Source organism: Archocentrus centrarchus, chromosome 22, assembly GCF_007364275.1.
Source record: "Archocentrus centrarchus isolate MPI-CPG fArcCen1 chromosome 22, fArcCen1, whole genome shotgun sequence".
Classification (NCBI taxonomy): Eukaryota; Metazoa; Chordata; class Actinopteri; order Cichliformes; family Cichlidae; genus Archocentrus; species Archocentrus centrarchus.
Genome location: NC_044367.1, coordinates 2,913,376 through 2,934,742, shown reverse-complemented (window position 1 = coordinate 2,934,742; position 21,367 = coordinate 2,913,376). Strand labels below are relative to the sequence as shown.

Below are 21,367 nucleotides of genomic sequence, written 5' to 3'. Positions count from 1 at the left end.
TAAGTCAACATCCTTTTTCCGGCTCCAGGTAAAGAGAACTGCTGTACCCTGAAATCAGTAAACGAGTGGGAATCTTCTCACGAAGATAACGTTTATTCACGCTGACACCAGGAACAAAAAGCAGAAAATTATGTGTGTTTGGCAGTGATTAAAAATATCTTTTCCTCAGTCCACAGTAAAAAACAAATGCAATCAGTGTGGTCCAGGATGGTGCAAAGGTCAAAGGCCTTGTTTCTGTAACTGCATGTCATTTGATTTTCCACCAAAACTCTCAGTCAGCCTAGAGTGTCTCTGAAACTACTTGTACCTCATCCAGTCACAGCTATAGTCATTTAATCTTACTGTTTTAGATGAAGCAGCACACAATTTATATAGGCCAGTGTAGATAGTAACCCGCGAAAAATCCACTGTTGTCTTTATTAAGCTAAATAATAACTACAGAGGTTAAATTCTTAACTACATTTGAATGTACAGACACATCCAGTGGGCAAAGGCTCTGTAAATAGCAGTGGGAGCCATACTGAGGAAAAAGCCTGAATAAATGAACATTAAAGTTGACGAATGGTTCTTTAGTTTACTCGTATTTTCACACAAATGGAACACCAAATGAGGCAATGTATTTCACAAGAAGACTTCTTGCGGGCAGCATTGGTGGTGAAGTGGTTAGAGCTGCTGCGTCACAGCATGAGGTTCCTTGGTTTGAATCTTCCAGTAGCCTGTGGCCTTTCTGTGTGGTGGTTGTATGCTCTCCTGGTACCTCTGTGGGTATTCTGGATTTCTCCCACAATCCAAAACTTAACTGGTCTAAATTGGCTGTATGTGAGTGAGTTGGGGTACACTCCTCTAATGTGGCACTTAATACAAAGAAACTCAGAAGTTATTCTAGTGAAGGTCTTTTTTTTTTCCTGCTAATCAGTCCCTCTTATATCAGCTTTTCTTTACAAAAATGCTGCGTGGCAGCTCTGACTCTATATTCTGTTCTTTAGTAGAAGAAAAACACACTACCAAGTTGTGTTGCTAAACAGTACATTTCCACCCACAACTACAGTAGCAATCATTGTGGAGAGAAGAGACTTCAGTTTTAGGTACTAATGACACATGTGCTCTCAGTACCTGTCACATATTAAAGTCACTAAAGCAGAGTCTCAGCAGTAGTAGACTTTGTCTAGTTAGCTACATCCCCATGTTGTAACTAACAACAAATATAACAAGTTTAAGCTAGTAATGTAACAGAATACTACTTCAAAGTGTTTTAAGGACCCTTAATTTCACATTTACAACAAAAAAACAGCCACAGCTAGTAGGCAGCAAAAATAGGAAATCAAGGTCCAAAAGTTTGCAACATTATTTCAAGTTAAGTTAGATTTATGTGCTGCTCTCTATCAATATGGATCATCCACAGGGCAATAAAGGAAGCCCCGCATACTGTCTTTGTGTGACACTCCACTGAGGAGGCCTGATCTATCACAGAGCTTCCTGTCAGTGTAGAGGGTAGAGGGAGAGAAGCATGGAGTGTCTGTAAAGAGCAAAGAAACCCTGCAGTATTTCAGCTCCTCTCTTGGCGTTCGAGCTCAGGGACAGTACGATCCCTGGCATCCGGACTCTGTACCTGGCTTTATAAGGCCTTAAGTGATGCCAGAATTGGGCTATTCTTGGAGACGGTCCCTAGCACTCCGTACCCAGAGAGGTTTGTTTGGACTGAGGCAAGTGGAGATGTATGGCTACCACTGCCACGTAGTAACAACCCCTTCTCTCCAGTGTCACCTATTAAATCTTTATTACCTACACAGTCCAGTGCAGGGGGTGAGAAGAGGAAACCTGTGATTTTTATTTCCTTTTTTCCTACATGATGGGGACAAAGAGGGGAGACAAAAACTTGCAGTTAATGCTCTTAAACTAGGCTAGTCAAAATTGTGTTTGGTTAGTCCTAACGGGCAGCACGGTGGCATGATGGTTAGCACTGTTGCGTCACAGCAAGAAGGTCCTGTGTTCGACTCCACCATCTGACCCTTTCTGTGTGGAGTTTGCATGTTCTCCTTGTGTCTGTGTGGGTTCTTCCTCCTGCAGTCCTAAAGACGTGGTTACTGGGGTAAGGCTAACTGGTGATTCTAAATTGCCCATAGGTGTGAATGTTCATCTCTCTGTGACAGCCCTTTGACCTGTCCAGGCCTCTTGCCCTATGGCTCACCACCCACAACCCTGAATTGGAAGAAAAGGGGTGGATGTTTAGTCCTATACAAGTAAAATTAGTTACTTTAAATTTAGTTCATTTATTTATTTAAACCTATACTTACCCCAAGACTCTCATGCATAATAAGTACTGATAATAAAACGTGAATGTTTTAAAAACATCCAGTTTCTTACTGTGATTTGTGACTGACATTTTTGACTTTGTGTCAATAATGTGAGCATAAAACTGAAGAGCAAATAGAACAAAAAAAAAAAAGGGTTCAGTTGTTTAAGATTCTTAAGTGTGCTTTTAACTGGCTGTTAAAAGCACACTTAAGAATCTTTGCTTTCTCATTTCTTCTGTTTCTCACTACAAACAGAAGAAAAGAAAGAAACACTCATTTGTAATGTTTGTCTAGTACACATCTCACTGCATAGAACTGTGACGGGAATCTGCAGAGTTGCAAAGAGGAGGGTTGCAAAGCACATAATCGATTTTAGAGTATGCGGGTAACAAACACATCCTGGTGAAACAGGAGGAGCTGTCAGTCTGATTCTGTGATTGATTATGGGGAACAGATAGAAGGCTTCTTTCCGAGGAAATCGTCCCTCTGGGATGGGCTTTAGCGCAGCCTCTGTTTAGCTTCAGCTGCTGGATGGCAGGATGATATGGCCCCTGGCCAAACTTAATGTTTACACTAACGCTCACAACTGTTCTGTACGTAGTCACGGTGAATTAGTGACCCTGAGACGCGGGGCTGTTGTGATTATGGCGAGACAGGTGGTCGGTGCAGCAGTGGGAAATAGTGAGGTGGTGGTGAGGGGCAGAGCAGAGTGGATTTACATTTGGTTGCAATCCTTGAGCTTTAAACACACAGACAACCACCATGTTTGATATCAGGCCCTAGTGGCCATCTTTTATAGCAGTGGCCTGCTCTGTAAGGCACAATAAAGTTTGATCCTCTCCTCGTGTGTTCCTTACTTGTCTAAATTGGAAATATCTCTTGGCAGCATGACAAATAAATCTGGCAGTTAAATGATTTTCATGGAGCTGCCCACTGCAGAAAACCTGCTTATCAGGTCTTTTTGTCTAATAATAAAGTTCAGTAATAAAGTGAAAAGAATATAAAGTCTGCAGCAATGCTAGCACCTCTGAGAGCTTGTACTTAGGCACAGTGGTGTTTAATATTAACATTTGCTTACATACAGACTCACAATGAAAATAACATTCATATACTGTAGATATTTAAATCAGTGAGCTAATACTAGTATTTTTGAAGTGGTTACCATATTAGGCAAGTAGAATACTGACTGTATTCTGCAACTTAATTTGATGTTTTAGCACGCTAGCATTTGCTAATTCCAACCGTGATTCATATTGCAGGTGAGCGAGATGGTGCAAGCATCACCGTAACACAGATGTGGCTGAAATATCAAAAGGTTTTGTTGGTTTTTTTCTTTTTTTCAGGTGGAGCCGCAGCAGGGGTGCTGGCTCTCTCTGACGTACACCTGCTTTCTGTCGCAGCCACGCAAAGCTTATAAAAGAGAGAACATCAGATCCCCACCACTCTGCATTTTCCTCCTTTGGTTAGATTTCTTGTGCACTTTGTTCTTTTAAAGCAGCAGGTGTTCAATTTTATATATATATATATATATATATATATATATATATATATATATATATACCCAAAAAAAAAAAAAACACAAAGCATTCCACTCTGGTAAAATCACCGCCTCTGAGATATGAAGCTGCTGCAGTATCTCAAGAGCATCTACTGTATCCACTAGCGGGAGGATAAAGCGGCAGATGAAGACTGGGTCATTGGTTCAGGTCTCAAGAGAGCCAGCGCTGCTGTGCGTTCTGCACTTAACCTGAATCTTAACCTGAACCACCTCATTAAAACATACAGCTGTACAAATGTACCATGTGGTGGGACTGGTTGCCATTCAGGGATTTTTCTTTCAGGAACAGCATCGGTTAGGAAGAGAGGCATTAAAAGGAATCAGTCCCTGTGATGTGGGGAGTTCAGGCGAGGTCAGTGCTGCAGGACCAATCTGGTTTTTGTCTCTCTTCACTTCCAGAATCAAGTGTATGGAATAGAAAAAACTTTCTCATCCCTATTCCTGCATCAAGAGGATGTCGTCAGCCCACAGTGTATGTTTAGCAGCAACCACAAAAAGGTAACAAAAAAAACTTTACACGGTTCACTGAGCGTGACGTGTTTAGCTTAAATTTTTCCTGGAGTTTGCCTATTTAGGGTTTCTTCTCAAATGAGGCCAGTGCACTATTAATTACAGTAAGAGGACAAACAAAATAGCAGCTACAGTACGCATTTTTCAAGTAGTGTTTATCCAGGCTGCCGACCAGATAACCTCGTGAAAGGGAACTGAAGAGAGAGGGTACTGTAGTAGGAGTGCACGCAGTCTTTCTAGTGAAAACAAAATGTATCTGAGCCCTGTCAGTGACCTTCATCAGAGAGAGAACAGACTTTCGCGCTTCTTGTTGACCCAGCTTTAAAGGTTCAGCTTTTGTTTTGCACAGATAAACTCTGAACAAAGCCTAATTGTGAAGTAAGAAATTAAAAATAAAAAAGTCGACGAAGGAAGCAATTAAAAAGTGCAGCAGAAGCCGGTTTGTTCATCCTCTCTCTGTCCAAGTGATCCTACCACCAACCAACAGCAATAACAGCATCTTTTCCCTATTAAGCTCTACTTTTTGTTAGAAAATGGTTTTTGGTCATTTATGCTCTTATTCACATATCATTACAGATAATGTAGTCCTCCTTGCACCGAAGTACTCGCCACTTATTTTCAGCCCATCAAATTATCACCTGTCCTCCTTCACATGCTAGCAGGCTCGGCAGAGACAGTTATCTGATGGTCTTATGGAGATTTCTTGCTGAACAGAAATTCTGGACAGAGTTTTTCCACCTTAAAAATATCTTCAAAAGTCAATCCAAGAAAGCAAGAGAGAGAGAAATCATGCAACCTGTACCTGAAACCAAACTACACTAACTGGCCAGTTCATTAGGTACACCTGTTCAACTGCTCATTTGTGCAAATATTTGATCAGCCAATCACATGGCAGCAAATAACATGAATTTAGGGATCTAGACATGTATACTGTCAAGACGAGCTGCTGAAATTCAAACCGAGTATCAGACAGGTGGGAAAAAAAAGGTGATTTTAAGGGACTTGAAAACATGGTGTGGTGGTTGGAGCCAGATGTGCCGCTCTGAGAATTTCAGAAACTGCTGATCTGCTGGGATTTTGCTGCACAGCTATCTCTAGAGTTTACAGCTGACCTCGGCATTGTAGACCAGGCCACATTGGGCCCTTTGGTTAAATAAGCCTATATCGTGCAGTTTTTCCCATTTCAGCTATCAAACACTCTTTGATAAACTTCCCATCAGAAAATTCCTTAATTTCTTTGTGATTCTGTGAGAAATCACAATCCAACTTTGTTGTTTGTTTTGGGTTTTTTTTTTAAGTATGTACATAAGTGTACACAAGCAAAAGCAGCTTCCCTGTAAATGTGTTGGAACCATCGTTTATGACGCGAGTTTGCTAGCCTGGAAAACAACCTGCAGTTGGAAAACAAAGCGGACAATTTTGAATTGGCTTCTTGACTCTAGACGAGAGCTGTGATGTCCGCAACACAGGTAACCGCATGCTTTGATGGGCTTGGGCTGAAAATGGACAAACTAACAGGTGCTACAACGGGTGTCCAAATCTGACAGAGAAAAATGTCTGGCCTTTGAAGCGGATGAAAGCTAAAGTGACTGAAAGGAACCCGGCATTCAAATTGGTATTTTTGCACTGTATTTATCCACAAGGAGGTGTTGTGTAAATCAGTGCTAGAAATTAACCATGCTGTTGATGTTGTAACTAAAATAGTTAGAAAAGAGCACTGAATCACAGTTTGTTGCACTTTGGATTCACCACTGGCAGAGCACTTCACCTGGATTTTTATTCTTCTCTCAAATAAGAGAACCTTCCACATATAAAGAGACATGCTCAGAAGACGTTGGTTCTCTCTGGCGTTACCGTCATATGTGAAGCTTAATAAATCCACATACAGATCCCCTCGCAGTGACGATCACCTGTACTTCACATTTCCACCTCAGACAACCTGAACCTGACTCTAATTCACCTGTTCAAGCCCAGAATAGACTCGATTCCTCTCACTGAAGAAGAAAAATGAAAAACTGCAGATGAAGACAACAACAAGCAATTTTGTTCACGATTGTTTTGGGGAACGTTGATTAAATAGTGATAAAATGTTGGCGTTTTTTCTATGCTAATTGCACATTTTAATTACATAATTGTAACATCTACTCTTACCAGGACCACTTTATAAAGACATAACATTAAATAGCGAGCAGAAGTGAGTTCAGCTGATTGATGCGACCCTCCACAACAGCTGCAGTTTCTCATGTGTCCCATTGGGAAAATGAATTGCCCACCTCTGGTTTACAGAGAATGGTCTGAAAAAGAGAAAATATCCAGTGGGCAGCAGTTCTCTGGGCCAAAGTGCCTTGCTGATGAAAGAGTTTAGAGGAGAATGGCCAGGCTCCTTGGAGGCAACAGTAATTCAAATAAGCACTTGTTGGAAGAGCAGAAGACCACACCAGGTGCCAATCGGATGAGTCTTGATTTCTGCCGTAACATTCAGATGGTCGGTTTAGAATTTGGTGAAAGCATAGACCCATCCTGCAGTTCAGGTTGGTAGCGGTAGTGGTGTAATGGTGTAGTGGGTATTTTCAGGCCTCTTGATACCAACTGAGCATTTTTTAAATGCCACAGACTACCTGAGTATTGCTGCTGACCATGTCCATCCTTTTATGGCCACAGGGTTTCAATCTCCTGCTTCTAGCAGGATATCGCACCATGTCGCAAAGCTCAGATCATCTCAAACCTGTTTCTTGAACATGACAATAAGTTCACTGTATTCACAGAGCCACAGTAAAAAATGCCAGAGCAAAATGTGCAAGTGTGCTGTTGTGAAAAAGCTTGACCGCAGAGTTTCAGTAATTAAGGATTATTAAATGCCTTGCTCAGGGGCACATCTGCTGCAGGAAATAATTTCGGCCATGAAACTGAAGTGGCTGTGGTGGGTCAGTTATACAAGCAGGGGGTCAGTGTGTTTGAGTGACGCCCCCCCGCTCTTTGCAGCTGTCTCTGCTGGCAGCTGAGGCTACTGGGCCCTGGCAGTCACCAACACTGTCAGATCAAGTCAGTAACGATGTCCTGGAAGCTGTTCAACAACCCAAAGCCATCAGTCAGGGAAACAAAGGCACGCCCACAGCATGGTCTGGCCCAGAATGCAGCCATTCATTTGCGAGGGAGAACCCACAGCACTGGCCAAGCCTTTCATGGACAGAGAAAGGGATCTGTAACCAAACCATGCTCAGTTAAGACTCTGATTTGCCAGGGTAGATAAGGGGTAATCAATCATCCATGGTCAGTCCTTGTACAAACAGTGTCAGGATGTGTCATTCCAGCAGCAATTGGCCAAAGTCAGCTGATGACTCTCAAACCAGGGTGCAAGTCCTGTCAGTGGCTTTAACACAGATCTGTCCTCTCAGAAAAAACGTCTGCTGAACAGTAACACTATTTCATTCCCTGTGAGTGAACACCAGCTTCTTACTAACTCATCTGTGCATGTGGTATGGACAACAGTAGGTGGACTGACTCACAACTATTTTGAACTGGCATTTCCAGTAGCTAGAACTACCCAGTGTTCTTACCACATCTGTGCAAACATGGAAACAGCTTTCATCAGCAGCTGTGATGTGTAACTTTTCTTGATTCAATAGCGCCACCTCAGGAAAGTGATGATGAGTGTTTTTAAAAAAGTTGGATAAAATTATAACGTCACTGGAAAAATTTCATGAAAAAAATATTGCCTAATAAAAAAAGAGAGGTAATAAATTTTGAAAGGGCTCGACCAAGTTAAACAGGCAGCATTTTTCATTTCTTGTGCACAATTTATACAATTTTCAGTTACTTGGATCCTTCTCAGATACTTGAAACTTCAAGGTGAATCTGAAGGGAGAGGTCTGTATTTCATTGTCCTGGTACTCTGATGGAAATAATATATAAACAGCCTGGATATGATATTGATAGTATCCCTAAATTAAAAAAAAAAAAAAAAAAAAAACCTTCATAAAAAAAGGCTTTATATTATACTTATGTCAGCAATTTCTTATAAAAATAAAAACATTTACAACACACATTTAGTTTCAAACCCACTGTTCATCCTGATTGAATATAGTGAGTTTTTTCTTCTGGGCTGATATTGACAGAACGCTCCCAGATCTTAAATAATGCTGTTTGGATTTCTGATTTTTGACTCATAGTTTATTTATTTTTTATTTATTTAGATTTGTTCATAAGAGATGGGAATCAAGCAGTTGTGCAGTGTGGCTCATCCTATACACAAATATCACATTAATTACACATCCATTTGACACCACATATATACATATATATATATATATATATATATATATATATATATATATATATGTATATGGTAACACATCCTTTTTTTGGAATAATTTTTTCTGTGTACTGATGAAATTTGCTTACTTCTGATGGTTTCCTTCTCTCCTTTTATTAAATAAAGTGAAACTAAGGGTCAATTGAGATGCTTCAGAATCTTTAACTTTGACAAAATCTTCCCAACTCTGCAATACAATCAACATATACTGATCTCTCTTTGTTTAATTAGAAAAAAAATTAATGTCAGTAACAACTTACACTACTGCTTTCTACTTTCTTCATTCCAAACAAACCAAGCCTGCCTTTTTTTCCAAGCCGCACTGGGAAAGAGCTGTAGCGCCAGACACTGTATATTAACAGCAAACAAAACAGAAAAACTTTCACAAACTAACTGCAAATTACTGTGAGCGAAACAGACTTCTTATATAAAACTGCCACAGATTCTTACTTTCACTGCCCCAAAGTTGGAAAAGGCTGCAGCACTTTTTCATTATTTCTTCTACTGTATTGACAAGGGCATAATTTCCATCTCCGCAGACGTGTAAAAGCAGTGTGTTTTGAATGAGTCACCAGCAGTTGGTCACCTTTCAACTGTTGCCTGCTGGTTAAAATATCCACCATTTCTTTCTGTCACATGGAGGAGATCTCAGAGGAGACCACAGAGGGTGAGCAGAAGGCGGCTCCTTCTCTCTGTGAATCATCATGCACCTTCTGTCTGCTGATTCTGACACTTTACTGAACTCTGAAGAGTTTTGTTTCCTTCTTCTCTTTCCAGCACAGGCACCCTCATAAGGAAACATAATGACATACACAGACACATAACACAAACAAAAAGACATTGTATATGAGAGTAAAACACCGCAGTGGGAGCGGCTGTCAAATCAGTGGCAGCAAAAAAAAAAAAAAAAAAATCACCTACTATTCATTTCTCCTAAAAAAAAACCTTTGCCATATGTGTATGTGCGTGCGTGCGTGCGTGCGTGCGTGTGTGTGTGTGTGTGTTTCTATATAAACGCATCGACTGAGGCCACAAGGGAGGTCAGTGCTGCATTCAGGGTCAAATCAGTTCCTGGTGGTTGGGTACAGTGTGTTATGAGATGTCTTGGTTGGCTGACCCAGAGCAGGAAGTCTGCAAAGAAGACCAAGAACTCTTTTCAAATCACAAATCATCCCATGCTGCTAACTGCTCTGAGTTTCACTGGCCGGAGCTCCAGCGAGCTCATTGGCATGTCATCTGAGTTTCAGAGATGACAAGCCTACAGTAGCTGGCATCTTTTCTCTGCTCTTTTTTCTGCTCACGTCTCGTCCCAGAACAACCCTTGGCATATGAAAGGTCCGGAGGAATGGAAGAACTGAAGCAGTTGGGACAGATAAGAAGCTTTTGTTTTTACAGTGGTTGCAGTCCCACTTTTGTAACCCACGTGCAACTACTGCTGGATGTGTGTCCCTCCTTTAAGATGAGGAATTTGGGATTAATCCATTTTTTTTTCTCTTTTATTCATCAGAAGTTACAAATCTTTATTTGTGAAGGTTTAATCTCTAATTTTATTAGTACTTATTTTCATTGCAGATTTAATCACATATGATATGTAACAAGTTTTTTTTTTTTTACAATTTTTATATGTTGATTTTGAAAAAACATAAAAAGCTTCAGAAATTGGACTTTAAAATCAGTTAAACATGATGAAATAACTGTTATCAGAGGACAGAGAAATATATGCTGATGGAAACAAGAACAAAAAAGGACGACAAAGAAGAAACCACACTTGAACTACAACCTCAATAAACACCTTCTCAATGAGTTTACAGTCCCAGTCATTAAAACTATTTTATAACCATTTTTATAACCATCTAATCTATACAGGCCACGGTTAGGGTTAACCTTCTGTCGCAGTTGTTTTATGGCTTGCGCTTTAAAATTACTGTTTTACATTAAATTTGCTGGAGCCAGCTTCAAGAAATATTTATTCTCTTCATGGCAGACGGAGGCAGGATGAACCAGTCTCAGTGCTTCCTTCAAACGCATCTAACTTTACAAATAAGGTGATTAAAGCGGAACTGACCTTAAGTTCATAAACACTCGCTTATGTAGTCTCATTATTTGAAATGTGTATTTGGTAAATCTCCACTTTTGTCATTGTTCACCTTGTAGTATCTAAACTGCCCTCCGGGGTAATTACACACAGTATGCTGCCACCACAGCAATAAGAAACTAAGATGTGAACTCTGCCCCCAGCTGCCCCCAACTAGCCTCTGTCAACTGCGCTGTCCAGTCCCCATGGCAACTGGCACTGAACTCGTTTTCCTGAAATGTGTCCGTCGCTTTTGGAAAACAGCAGAAAAGGAAAAAAAAAAAAATATAACAGTTGTATTTGTTGTACGCACTGTGAAAACACATCTTTCATATAGTGCCAGTGAGCCCGCGAGGCTTTGTCTTCTGTACAAATATGAGTGGCAGCCTCTTTTCCAGCCATGAGCAAACACCATGGCCCTCGTTATCCTCCTCCTCCTCCCGACTCCACAGTGGGACTGCATTCTGTAGAAACAGTGTAAAAAAAAAAAAAGACCACTGGCACTGAAATTGATCTGGCTTTAATTAACCATTGTACAATGATCCATGGCTTCTGCCAAACAGTCGGCGTGATTTACGATCCACTCGTGGTTGAATATGGGCACAGGAGGCAGCTTCAGCTGGGCTCGTTCCCTTAGAAAAGAAAGCAGCTCAGACTGAGTTTGCGCTGCAGAATTTAATATGACATTTGAGACAGCAAAATATAGGCATTTTGAAATGTTATATTTCGCTAAAACATATGGAGACTATATTCTCCTTTTGTAGAATATAGTCTCCAAAAGGTTTTTAATTTTAATTAAGTTTTATTCCTTAAACCTTTCAAAGTAGAAACAAAGTCCCGACAAACTGCAAAACTATTCTGAATTTGCCATGTGACATATTTGCATCCACAAATAAGAATTTTACCCTAAGACACTGAAGTGCTGCCAGTGCTGCCAGTGCTGGTTTTGGTTGCATGCAGATGAACAGCCCACATAAAGAGGAAAAGAGCAATTAACCGCAATGCCTCAACTACCCTCTGGTGAAGATGTGTATACACTGCTACAACAAAAGCCCTGAAAACCTGTCCATTGCCCCCAGAGGCTATACTGGACTTTTAATAGCATTTAATATAACTAACACTGTTATTACTAAAATTTCTTCTCTGTTTCTGTTGTCTTTTCAATGCCGTTTGCCAAAGAAAATTATTGTGAAGGCCTGTGGACACCAGTCAAGGGAACCTTTAACAACCTGGCAACCTAAATTCTGTTCTCATGAATGGCTTTATTAATAAAAAAGTGTATTCTCTGTCAATGAAGCCACATAATCCCACTATGTCTAATTTAAAAGCAGCACTGTATTTTATTGATTCATGAATAAATAAATTAGTTATGCAGTATGTGCGTTTTTCTCTTGCCCTCTATGTGACCTGAACTCATTCATGTGTTATTGGTGTGTCTTTATTTACACAGAGAAAAAAGGCAACTCACTTCTGAATGTACTTTAGTTACCTTGAACATAAGCCTTTTACAAAAGAGAGCGTGCCTTTCTCTGTGTGTAACACTTGCCCGTTAGCTGTGGGGCTGCCGCTCCCCTGCAACCACCACAAATTCCCAAACATGCATTGTTCCCAGCTGATTGAGGTGGTTTCTGCTTTTAAGACTCGGTGAGGGAAAGGTGTGCAAATCACTGACTTAGCAATACGCTCTCAACAAAATCTCCTCCCTCTTCCCCCGTAACAGGCCAAAGATCGTGCTGCGCTTGCACGTCTACCAGTCAATACTTAAGAAAAGGCATGAAAAAGAGAGCAGCATTAGCATATCAAAGACCAACATCTGACAAGGCCCTGCCGGTCCGCCTGAACCTACCATAAGTGGTGTGCACTGGGAGAAGGAGGTTTGACTGTACATGAGGAAAGGTGGGAAAAGCGAAAGTCCAACAGTTGAAGCTTACTGAGGGTTTCACTGCTGCTCATCAGTCACACAAGAGGAGACCCTCACAAGAGGGGGGATTAGGAAGAATATTAGGGGCCAGATGTTGGAGATGAGCGCCCTCCTCACTGCCTCGGGCTCTGATTAAACTCAATATCTAACACATGATTTTTCAGTGTGAAAGATCAGAGGTCAAAAGTTTAAGGGAGAGAGAGAGAAGGCAGTCAAAACAGGGTGAGACGAATAAAAGGACGGTATTTAACAAGTGTGGCATTAAAAGGCAGGACTAACATATAAGAAGGGAGTTCAGTGCTAGGTGTCAAATCTCTCCTCTGGCTTCCGTCTGCTGTCAGCGAGGTGAAGACAGCCAGAAGACAGCAGAACAGTAAAGGAAAAATAGGGGGAAAAAGGAGGAAAAAAAATGTTCTTGGCAGCAGTGCAGGACATAGTGTATAACAGCTGTATTTAATAAAATTTAAAAAAATGAAAAGAAAAAGTGCAGCATTGATCAGACTGTGGGGAATTTCTCCAAACATCCTGTAAAGCTAAAAGGCCAGGGAGCTCCCTGTGCTGGTCTGATTGAGGGTTTCCTGTTTTAAGCACTTAATGAGGAACTGGGGAAAAATCTAACTTCCAGGTCTGCCGACTTGGATGCTTTCCTGAAAATAAAAATGAAACAAAGCTTTTTTTTTTTTTTTTTTTTCCTCCCAGGTTCTTCTGGCAGATATTACTGAACACCTGCTATTGCTAGACATCTGCAATTGTGAATTTTGGTCACTAGGAGTCTTCTTAATGCTGTTGAACATTGTGTCTTACACCAAAAACGCAGAGAAAGAAAACATCAAAAACAGACAAAACTAGAGAGGGGAGAAATGACGCAACTGCAGTTCCCCCTAGCACTGCCTTTGACTGTTTGTTGTGATTTGGCGCTATATAAAAAAAATTAAAATTGAACAATGGCTATGAGTTCACAGAGAGCTGGGGAATGGTGGTGAAAGATGTACCCTTAGTCCCCCTCCTTGGTTCAGAATCGTTGTTCCCCTTTCACATAAATGGCGCTCTTGACTCCCTTCTCAAACCAGCATTCCTCCCTCTCCAGGATGTGCACATCCTCCTCATTGAAAGAGTGGCCACTGGCCTATAGGTGCAAATAGACCACAGAGTCCTATGTATAATTCACAGCAATCTTCTTGGTACTTAACTGTTTACGCTATAGTACTCTGTTTGTGTCAGGGAACTTGATCCTTTGGATGGACTAATTCTTGGCGTAGCGTGTTCTGGGGTTTGAAAGCCACAGAAACATGATGTTTAGAAAAAATGCACCTCAGCTTTTCCAATACTCCTGACACATTACGGGATCACCGAAGGTTTTAGCTTAGGCAGCAGTTGTCCTTCTTCTCTCCTGGATTGCCTAGAGCATTCTTTAGGCATCTTCCCAGCTTGGATGAATGCCCACCTCGGATAACCACATTTACTCAGAGCCTTTTTGATATGTTGCTCTGCTTCCCTGGCCGCTGTCACTGTGTTGTGGCGTCAGACCTTGAGAATCAAAACTTAAATACTGATCCATGTGTGTTGGTTGACAGTACACACTGACTTACAAATGGCCCCATTACTAATTGCAATTTCACAGTGTAAGAAAGCTAGCCAGTCATTTTTCATATCCTCCCTGGTGAACTTGATGTGTTTGTCCACTGAATTAATGTGATTTCTGAATTATACAGTAGTATGTTCTGACCAGGTTTCATCCACATACCTCCACCAATGGCTTGGTGGTGTTCCAAGATAGGATATCAGAGCCCTCTTTTCCACTTCTTCAGTATACAAGTTAGCCACAACGGGTGAAACAGGGGACCCCATGGCACACCCATGTTTCTACCAGTAGTACTGTCCCTTGTAAGATTCAAGATTCAATATGTAAACATATAACGAAATTTGCGTTCCAGGACACCCATCCAAGAGAAATACAAACACAGAAACAAACAGGGGGGACAGGTGTCTGAGGTCGTGCAGCCGTTTTGCCGGCACTACCTTTAGCAGGAAAACATAAAGAGATACACTGGGATAGGTAGGTTAAAAAAGAAATCATCTCGTACTGTGTTCATCATGAACACCTTACGAGGTTCCAAAAGAACACCTCAGCAAAGCAGCAGCACATTTAAAGCCTGGAGAGCACTAGGGTGGGTAGGGGAGGGGCTGCCAGCGGAGACGAGCAGGATACTGTGATGGCCAATCAGCTTCCAGACCAGCAGTTCATGATAATGTTCATGGTAAGATGGTACAGTCAGCCTTGGTTGCCAGGATACCAGTTCATACAGGTCACAACACAGCGCGGGGGTGAAGAGCATTTGTTTACAAACATCTCCAAGAGGCGATTTAGACAGACAGCATCCAAGGCCGTCTGGGAGCCAAATTCCAAATAGTGCAATTGTTTTGGTTCAGGACGTCATAACTATTTGCTGACAGACTTACAGTTTTCTGGTTACCGCTCAGAAGTCCAATAATCCGAATTTGGTTCTACTCCACCACACAGAACAGACACTCCAACACTTCTCCAGATGTAATCCACTTCGATTCAGCTCTACTGAGTCTGACTGAGTTCGTACTGTTTCTGCATCCCTCATAGGCAGCCTTACTAGGGCCTGAACAGCTGCCCAGAAACCAGGTATCCCCAGGTCCAATTCAGGGAAAAAAATCCTGGTATCAATATATATACTACGTCCACACAGTCCAGCCAGGAACGTTATCTTCCATCCCCACGGGAATCCATAACATAGCCAGCCAGGTGTGTAGTCGGACCAGAGGAAAGAGGGTTCCCCTTCTCCCAATCTCCTCGTGATGAGAATTTGGCCATCAGTAGTGTTGAGAGACCAGCTGACCAGATCCATGATTTAATTTCCAGTTCGGGGATGTGTGAAGAGACGCAGCGAAGCAGCAAAAAGCAGGGGTAGATAGGGAAGGCTGGGGAGAAGAGAAAAATGCGTCCGTCTCCACCGAGAGCAGGAAAAAAAAAAAAAAAAAGTGAAATATGTAGATTAAAGACACAGTTCTAGTAGCAGACACACTTGGTCAGTGTTGAGAGGGGTACCGCAGCTGAGGGTAGGGTCGTCCTGTAATTTCTTGGATGGATGGATGGATGGATGGATGGATGGATGGATGGACTTCTTTACTATCAAACCACCTACATTTGCACTAACATTAGACATATTTATTTGCTCATTTCTTTCAGTGAACTGTAAGATATGAAAGAAACGTACAGTGTCTTTCATATCTTACAGTTTGGGGAAGTGTGTCCAAACTATGTCCAACCTATGGCCTTTACATGGTACAACTATATTCATTTATTTATTTATTTTTTTTGCTTACTCCACAAGAACATTTCATTAGTTTAGCTTTGATTCAACATCAGGGAAATAAGGTGGAGGTCTCTAAGATGAAACCATTACTGGAGTTAAAATTGATAAAGACATGGTTTGATAAAGAGCTGTTTTAAAATCCTTGATTCATGATTATTTCCAGTGCAGTATCTCAATCCACTGAACAGTTCACAAGAAATGAAACTTAGTCTTTATCGCACTAAGCACCACTTGGCAACTACTCAACAACAACAGCCCCATTGACTCTTGTGGTTAATGATTTACAAATTTAGCCCAAGTAGCCTCAATACATAGTGTTTACCAATGTGCTTATCTCGTGTTTGTCTGCATGCATCTCAGCACTTCTCCTCATCAAATGAGCGTGCACCACTCCCAGCCAGGATAAATATGTTGCCAGTCGCCCCTGCCTGCTGAATGAAGAGGTGAAGACATGGCACCAACACTGGTGAGTCGTCTGCTCCTTTACTTCACCGTTACTTTACTGTGTATTTTATCACTTTGAGGCTACATAGGTATGTTGTGTGCTTTTACTTGGTCAAATTTTTATTATTTTCTGTGCTGCATGAGTGCATTACAATAATTAACAAAATACATCCACAGAATTTATTCCAGTTGTGGAGCAACATGTTACCATTTCTAAGAGACACTAAATTTTTTTTTTAGATATATTACACACTGTAATACTGCATTGCTGTAGATTTTCACCCAACATTACAAATGCTCTTTAGTTTATTGTAGACAGCTCAATCCATTGAACAGTTCATGAGAAATGAAATGCAGCCTTTATCGCACTGATCACCACTTTGCAGCTACTCAACAACAACAGCCCCACTGACTCTTGTGGTTAATGATTCGCAAATTTAGGCCATGTAGCCTCAATACATAGTGTGAAGACTATTAGGGGCCTTATAGTTTCACCTTAGTACTAACTGTTATTCTTCCTCTAGTCAGCGTTTACTAGCTTACTTGTACATTTACACTGAGAACTGCGTTTACTTGTTATTTTTAGTTTGACAATGATCCAAAGCCGGGGGACCTGATTGAGATCTCTCGTGGGATGTATACACACTGGGCTGTCTACATTGGAGGAAATGAAGTTGTTCATTTGCTTCCTCCAAGTGAGTTCTACATTTCTGAATTTAAACAAAAGCCAATACACACTGACTTGCTCTGCTTAATTCATGAACCGATCCTTACTACAGTCTCTCTCGAACCTCCTTTTTCCTCTTCCAAAAAGCACATCCAGGTGGTGAGTTGGGAAACTTTGGCGAGCTGCTGACATTAATAGACAGCAGCACAGCGTGTGTGAGGCGTCAGAAGATCTGGGAAGTGGTCGGCTCGAGCCGTTTTGAGGTCAACAATCTTCTGGATGACGAGTACCAGCCTCGTGAGCCTCACGTGATTGTTATGGATGCCTGTAGGATGGTTGGTCGAGAGCTCCCTTACTCTGTTGCCACTCAGAATTGTGAACACTTTGTCACAGAGCTGCGCTACGGCAAGCCAGAGTCTCGACAGGTGAGGGGTTTTTATACATCTACATCCATGTCTACTTAAAAGAGAAGTCTGTGAGATGGAACGAGCTGTGAACTCGCTTGTGTTATGCTGAACCTGGCCTGAAACAGAGATATATATATATATCTAAAATGCTGAAGAAAATTGGTAATACTTATTGCTGTTTCAGTGAGAATTCTTGTATCAAAGTGATTGTCTGCACCTGCACACTGGATGTGTTTATCGTCTAAGCACCTCATTCATTGTAAAGATACACAGAGCAAACACAATCTACTATGACTGAAGCAGATGTGGTGCTGAATACAGTTTGAGTATGCATGTATCAAACAGCAGCGAATGATTAGTTTGAATCCAGTTAGTGCATTTGTCACCTTCACTGTCTTGTGATCATAAATATCTGTCTGAAATTCAATGGATTTTCAGCAAATATTTTAGTATATTAGATCCATTATTTTCTGTTTTGTTTTTAACTCTCTATTTTTGCAGCAGTGTGGTAGTCAACACTGATATACATCATCTAGCAACAACAACATGTTTTCCCTCCATCAACCCGAAACTTAACTGTTTGTAAATATATAAAATATATAATGTCATATATATAATATCAGCACAACTTCCATTCTTTCCTTCTCTCGTAGGTTCAAACAGCAGCTGTGATTGGAGGGGTTGCTGCTGTTGGCGTAGCTGTTGCAGTTTTGGGTGCCGCTCTCTTTTCCTCTTTGACCAAAGATGAAAACAAAAGAAGAAATCATAAGTGATTGCAATGGGACAGCGATATTAAAAAAAAAAGAAAAGAACTTGCCATGGTTTATAGCAGTGGAGGTGAAGGTGAAGTGCTAGGTGTTGAGGAGAGTAGTTGTGTAGAAAAACAGTCTTAGGTGAAATCTTTTACATTCCCATGTGTGTAAAAGTCAATGAATGTCACCTTTATTAAATTTTAAATTTTAAATTTAGGATTCTTTTAAAGATATGATTACTCCCTCCATAAGACAAATACCAAACTGACAGAGGGAACTATCTAATTTAAATATGCCTATACTTACCATCTTTTTACTGTGTTCTTTTATGAATAAGTAACTGATAATGCAATAAAAGCCGTGTTGGAGGTTCAACTCAGTTCAGAGCCTTTCAACTGCCAAACACAGATGATTGCTTTCACTGAATTTTAATTTTTCTCTGGAGAAACTTTTTCCCAGTAATTGGCCACAACATTGAAACCACTGCTGGGTGAATAATATCGATCATTTCATTAAAATAAATGTGCTGCTGGGAAACTTTGGGTCCTCTTCTGGAGTCCACGCTTTGAAAGGTCAGAGATGTTTTTTGAATGATGAATTTGCATGTGCAAGCAGACAGAGTAGTTACATCACTTGAAAACTTGAAATATTTACTGTATGTGATACATATTTTCACAGTATCAATCATGACTGAAAAGCAGAGAGTGTATCAAGAGTGGCTGTGCAATCATCGTGCTGCACCACAATCTACAGCTGTTCATATGTTGACCCTTATTACAGCCGAGGCAGACGGACCAAATGATGAGTCATACCAGATCATGTGATCACTGCAGGGTTTTTGTGTGGGTTGTTTTTATAAAAAGGACTTGTGAAGATTGAAGACATTTTTGGCAATATTTCTTTGAATTGTGAACATTTTAGCAAATCGCAGATGCTTTTAGAAAGTTTAAATTTGGACTGAAGTAACCACTGAGACTGTGTGCAGGTTTTGTACACATATTGATTTTATATTACAAATGTATTTGGATTTGCATGTTTTCTGAAGCATCCTCATATGTTAACCAACAGACAGAATGCATGAGCTCAGTAAGCAATTTGACAAAATCAATTTACAGACATATATACAATCTAATGTTAATGTTAATGTAGAAGCAGGTCAGGGCCGAGGGCCAGGCCAGTAAAGCTGTTAGCAGGTGGGTGCAGCGGGCTTGCTTAGTCCCCAGAATCAGCACAGAACCCCATATTGTTCTTGAGGTCAGCGTCTGTGAGCTCCATGAAATCCAGTGCGGGCTTGCAAATGCTCCGGTCGTGGGACAGAATCCAGAAATAATAAGACCTCACACCCTCCACGCTTCGGGAGTCTGATTGAATGGTTAATGGTGGCTGATCATTAAGCTCAGAATGAGTATGCATAACAAATGTGCAGCGATGTCACTCAGTGACTGATAGAAACACAGGCTGATAATATACATGATTACAGAGAGACGGTGAGTCACAGCGTCAAACATGAACGCTGATTAGATAATATTTATCCATCTATCCATCCATCCATCCTCTGCAGCTTATCTGGTTCAAAGGTCTCAGCAGAGAAGCTCAAACCAGGGGCAAATAAATAGTATTTAGTTTCCACTTAATTTAGTTGAGAAATGCAGCTTTAAAACAAACACTTTTTCATTTTTTCGCCCTCTCCATAAACTGTTTTTTTTTCCTGTGGTATCAGTAAGAATCTTTGGACAAAAGACTTTATTAAGTCTGCTTTCAGATAAGGTATTTGTCAATAGCATCAATCAATAATGTCAGTCAAAAATGAGTGACATTAAAAACAAGGCAAAATCCCACATTAATGAAATGAACAGCATAAAGCCACATAGTAGATCCAGTAAGCTGTACGTGACCAGCAAATGATGATGATTAGAATTCGTGGATTTTTGTTGTTGTTGTTTGTTTATTTCATTTTAGTTTTGTTGTTGGCTTTGTTTTTTTTATTTTTGGGTCTGATCATCATGAAGTGAGCGTCAAAGAAAGGTCCTGCTCCTGATTACGTGGCAAATACTTCAAGTAGGATTCTTGCATTCAGTTTCTGTCTCATCTTGCGGTCACTGCTTTGTTGTTCATTACTCTATTTTTATTTTATTTATTTTTTTATTCAATCAACTATGGTCTTTACGTTACAATATAAAGTGCCTTTAGGTGACTGTTGTGATTTGGAGCCATGTAAATAAATTCTCTGCAGAGCTCTTTGCCTTGTCATTTTAGCCACAGTGGTGTGGCTGCTGTCAGTGAAATGTAAGTGTAAGTGTAAATGTAAGTGACATTTTAAGGTACAGTCAGTTGCTTTTTGAGATGTTTGATTTTTTTTTTTTTTTTAAAGAGGAGGAGAAATTGATCACACTTCCTCTTGTTCTCCACTCGTTTTGAAAGTTTGAACCATTCCCTCCATTTGTATGACTCTCACAGCCCCCCCCCTTCCTATAGCAGGAGGCTGTCAGGTTTCCTTTGAGTGTGGTGTTCTACACTGCAGCTATAAACCCTCAAAAATGTGAATAGACAACAGTTTGTATGAACTGGCATGTTCAAGCTTGTCCTGGCCATAAATCTCAAAATGTTTTGTGGGCATAACAATGTACAAACTCCGGGCACTGGGGGGTGGGGGGGGGATTACATCATGGAATAGTCACATCTGATAGCAACATGTGGTTAGAGGTGGATGCAGAAATCTGGGATATGTCCCAGTGGACATAAATTTGAGATACTTTTCTAAAAGCTGCCAGCAACGGAAATCACTGCATGGCTGCACATCTTGCATGTTTACCTGTGATTATCTGGGATGCAGTAAACCTTGAGCCAACAATGGTTCAGTCAGGTTTTTTTAACATGATTAATAGGCCTTCCCTGGTTAATAGTAAGATAAATGAGTTCAGAGAGGCTTTATCCTGGAGCCTAATGGACTGAAAAGGGACTTATTGTGGGTTTCTTTTGTAAGCTAGGCTTGGAGGCAGCACTGAACCAACATGAATACAGCCAGTAAAGAGCAGTTGGTGATAAAAGCAGTGTGACAGGCAGCCATGGAGGCCAGAAATCAAC

At 40.8% G+C, this 21,367-nt stretch overlaps 1 protein-coding gene across 1 annotated transcript; it reads left to right on the top strand.

Annotated features, from left to right (window-relative positions):
- Positions 1-16,355: 16,355 nt before the first annotated feature.
- LOC115772783 (phospholipase A and acyltransferase 4-like) lies at positions 16,356-20,372 on the top strand. The gene is made up of 4 exons (XM_030719163.1): positions 16,356-16,479; positions 17,044-17,152; positions 17,272-17,549; positions 18,185-20,372. Exons 1-4 carry the CDS (start codon positions 16,465-16,467, stop codon positions 18,302-18,304), a joined length of 522 nt encoding a protein of 173 aa, XP_030575023.1. The 5' UTR covers positions 16,356-16,464; the 3' UTR covers positions 18,305-20,372.
- The last annotated feature ends 995 nt before the right edge of the window (positions 20,373-21,367 follow it).

Bases quoted from the DNA above. Each gene is read 5' to 3' on its own strand.
- LOC115772783 (XM_030719163.1), top strand. The intron at 17,153-17,271 runs GTGAGTTCTACA...TCTTCCAAAAAG, and splicing joins TGTTCATTTGCTTCCTCCAA to CACATCCAGGTGGTGAGTTG. The intron at 17,550-18,184 runs GTGAGGGGTTTT...CTTCTCTCGTAG, and splicing joins GCAAGCCAGAGTCTCGACAG to GTTCAAACAGCAGCTGTGAT.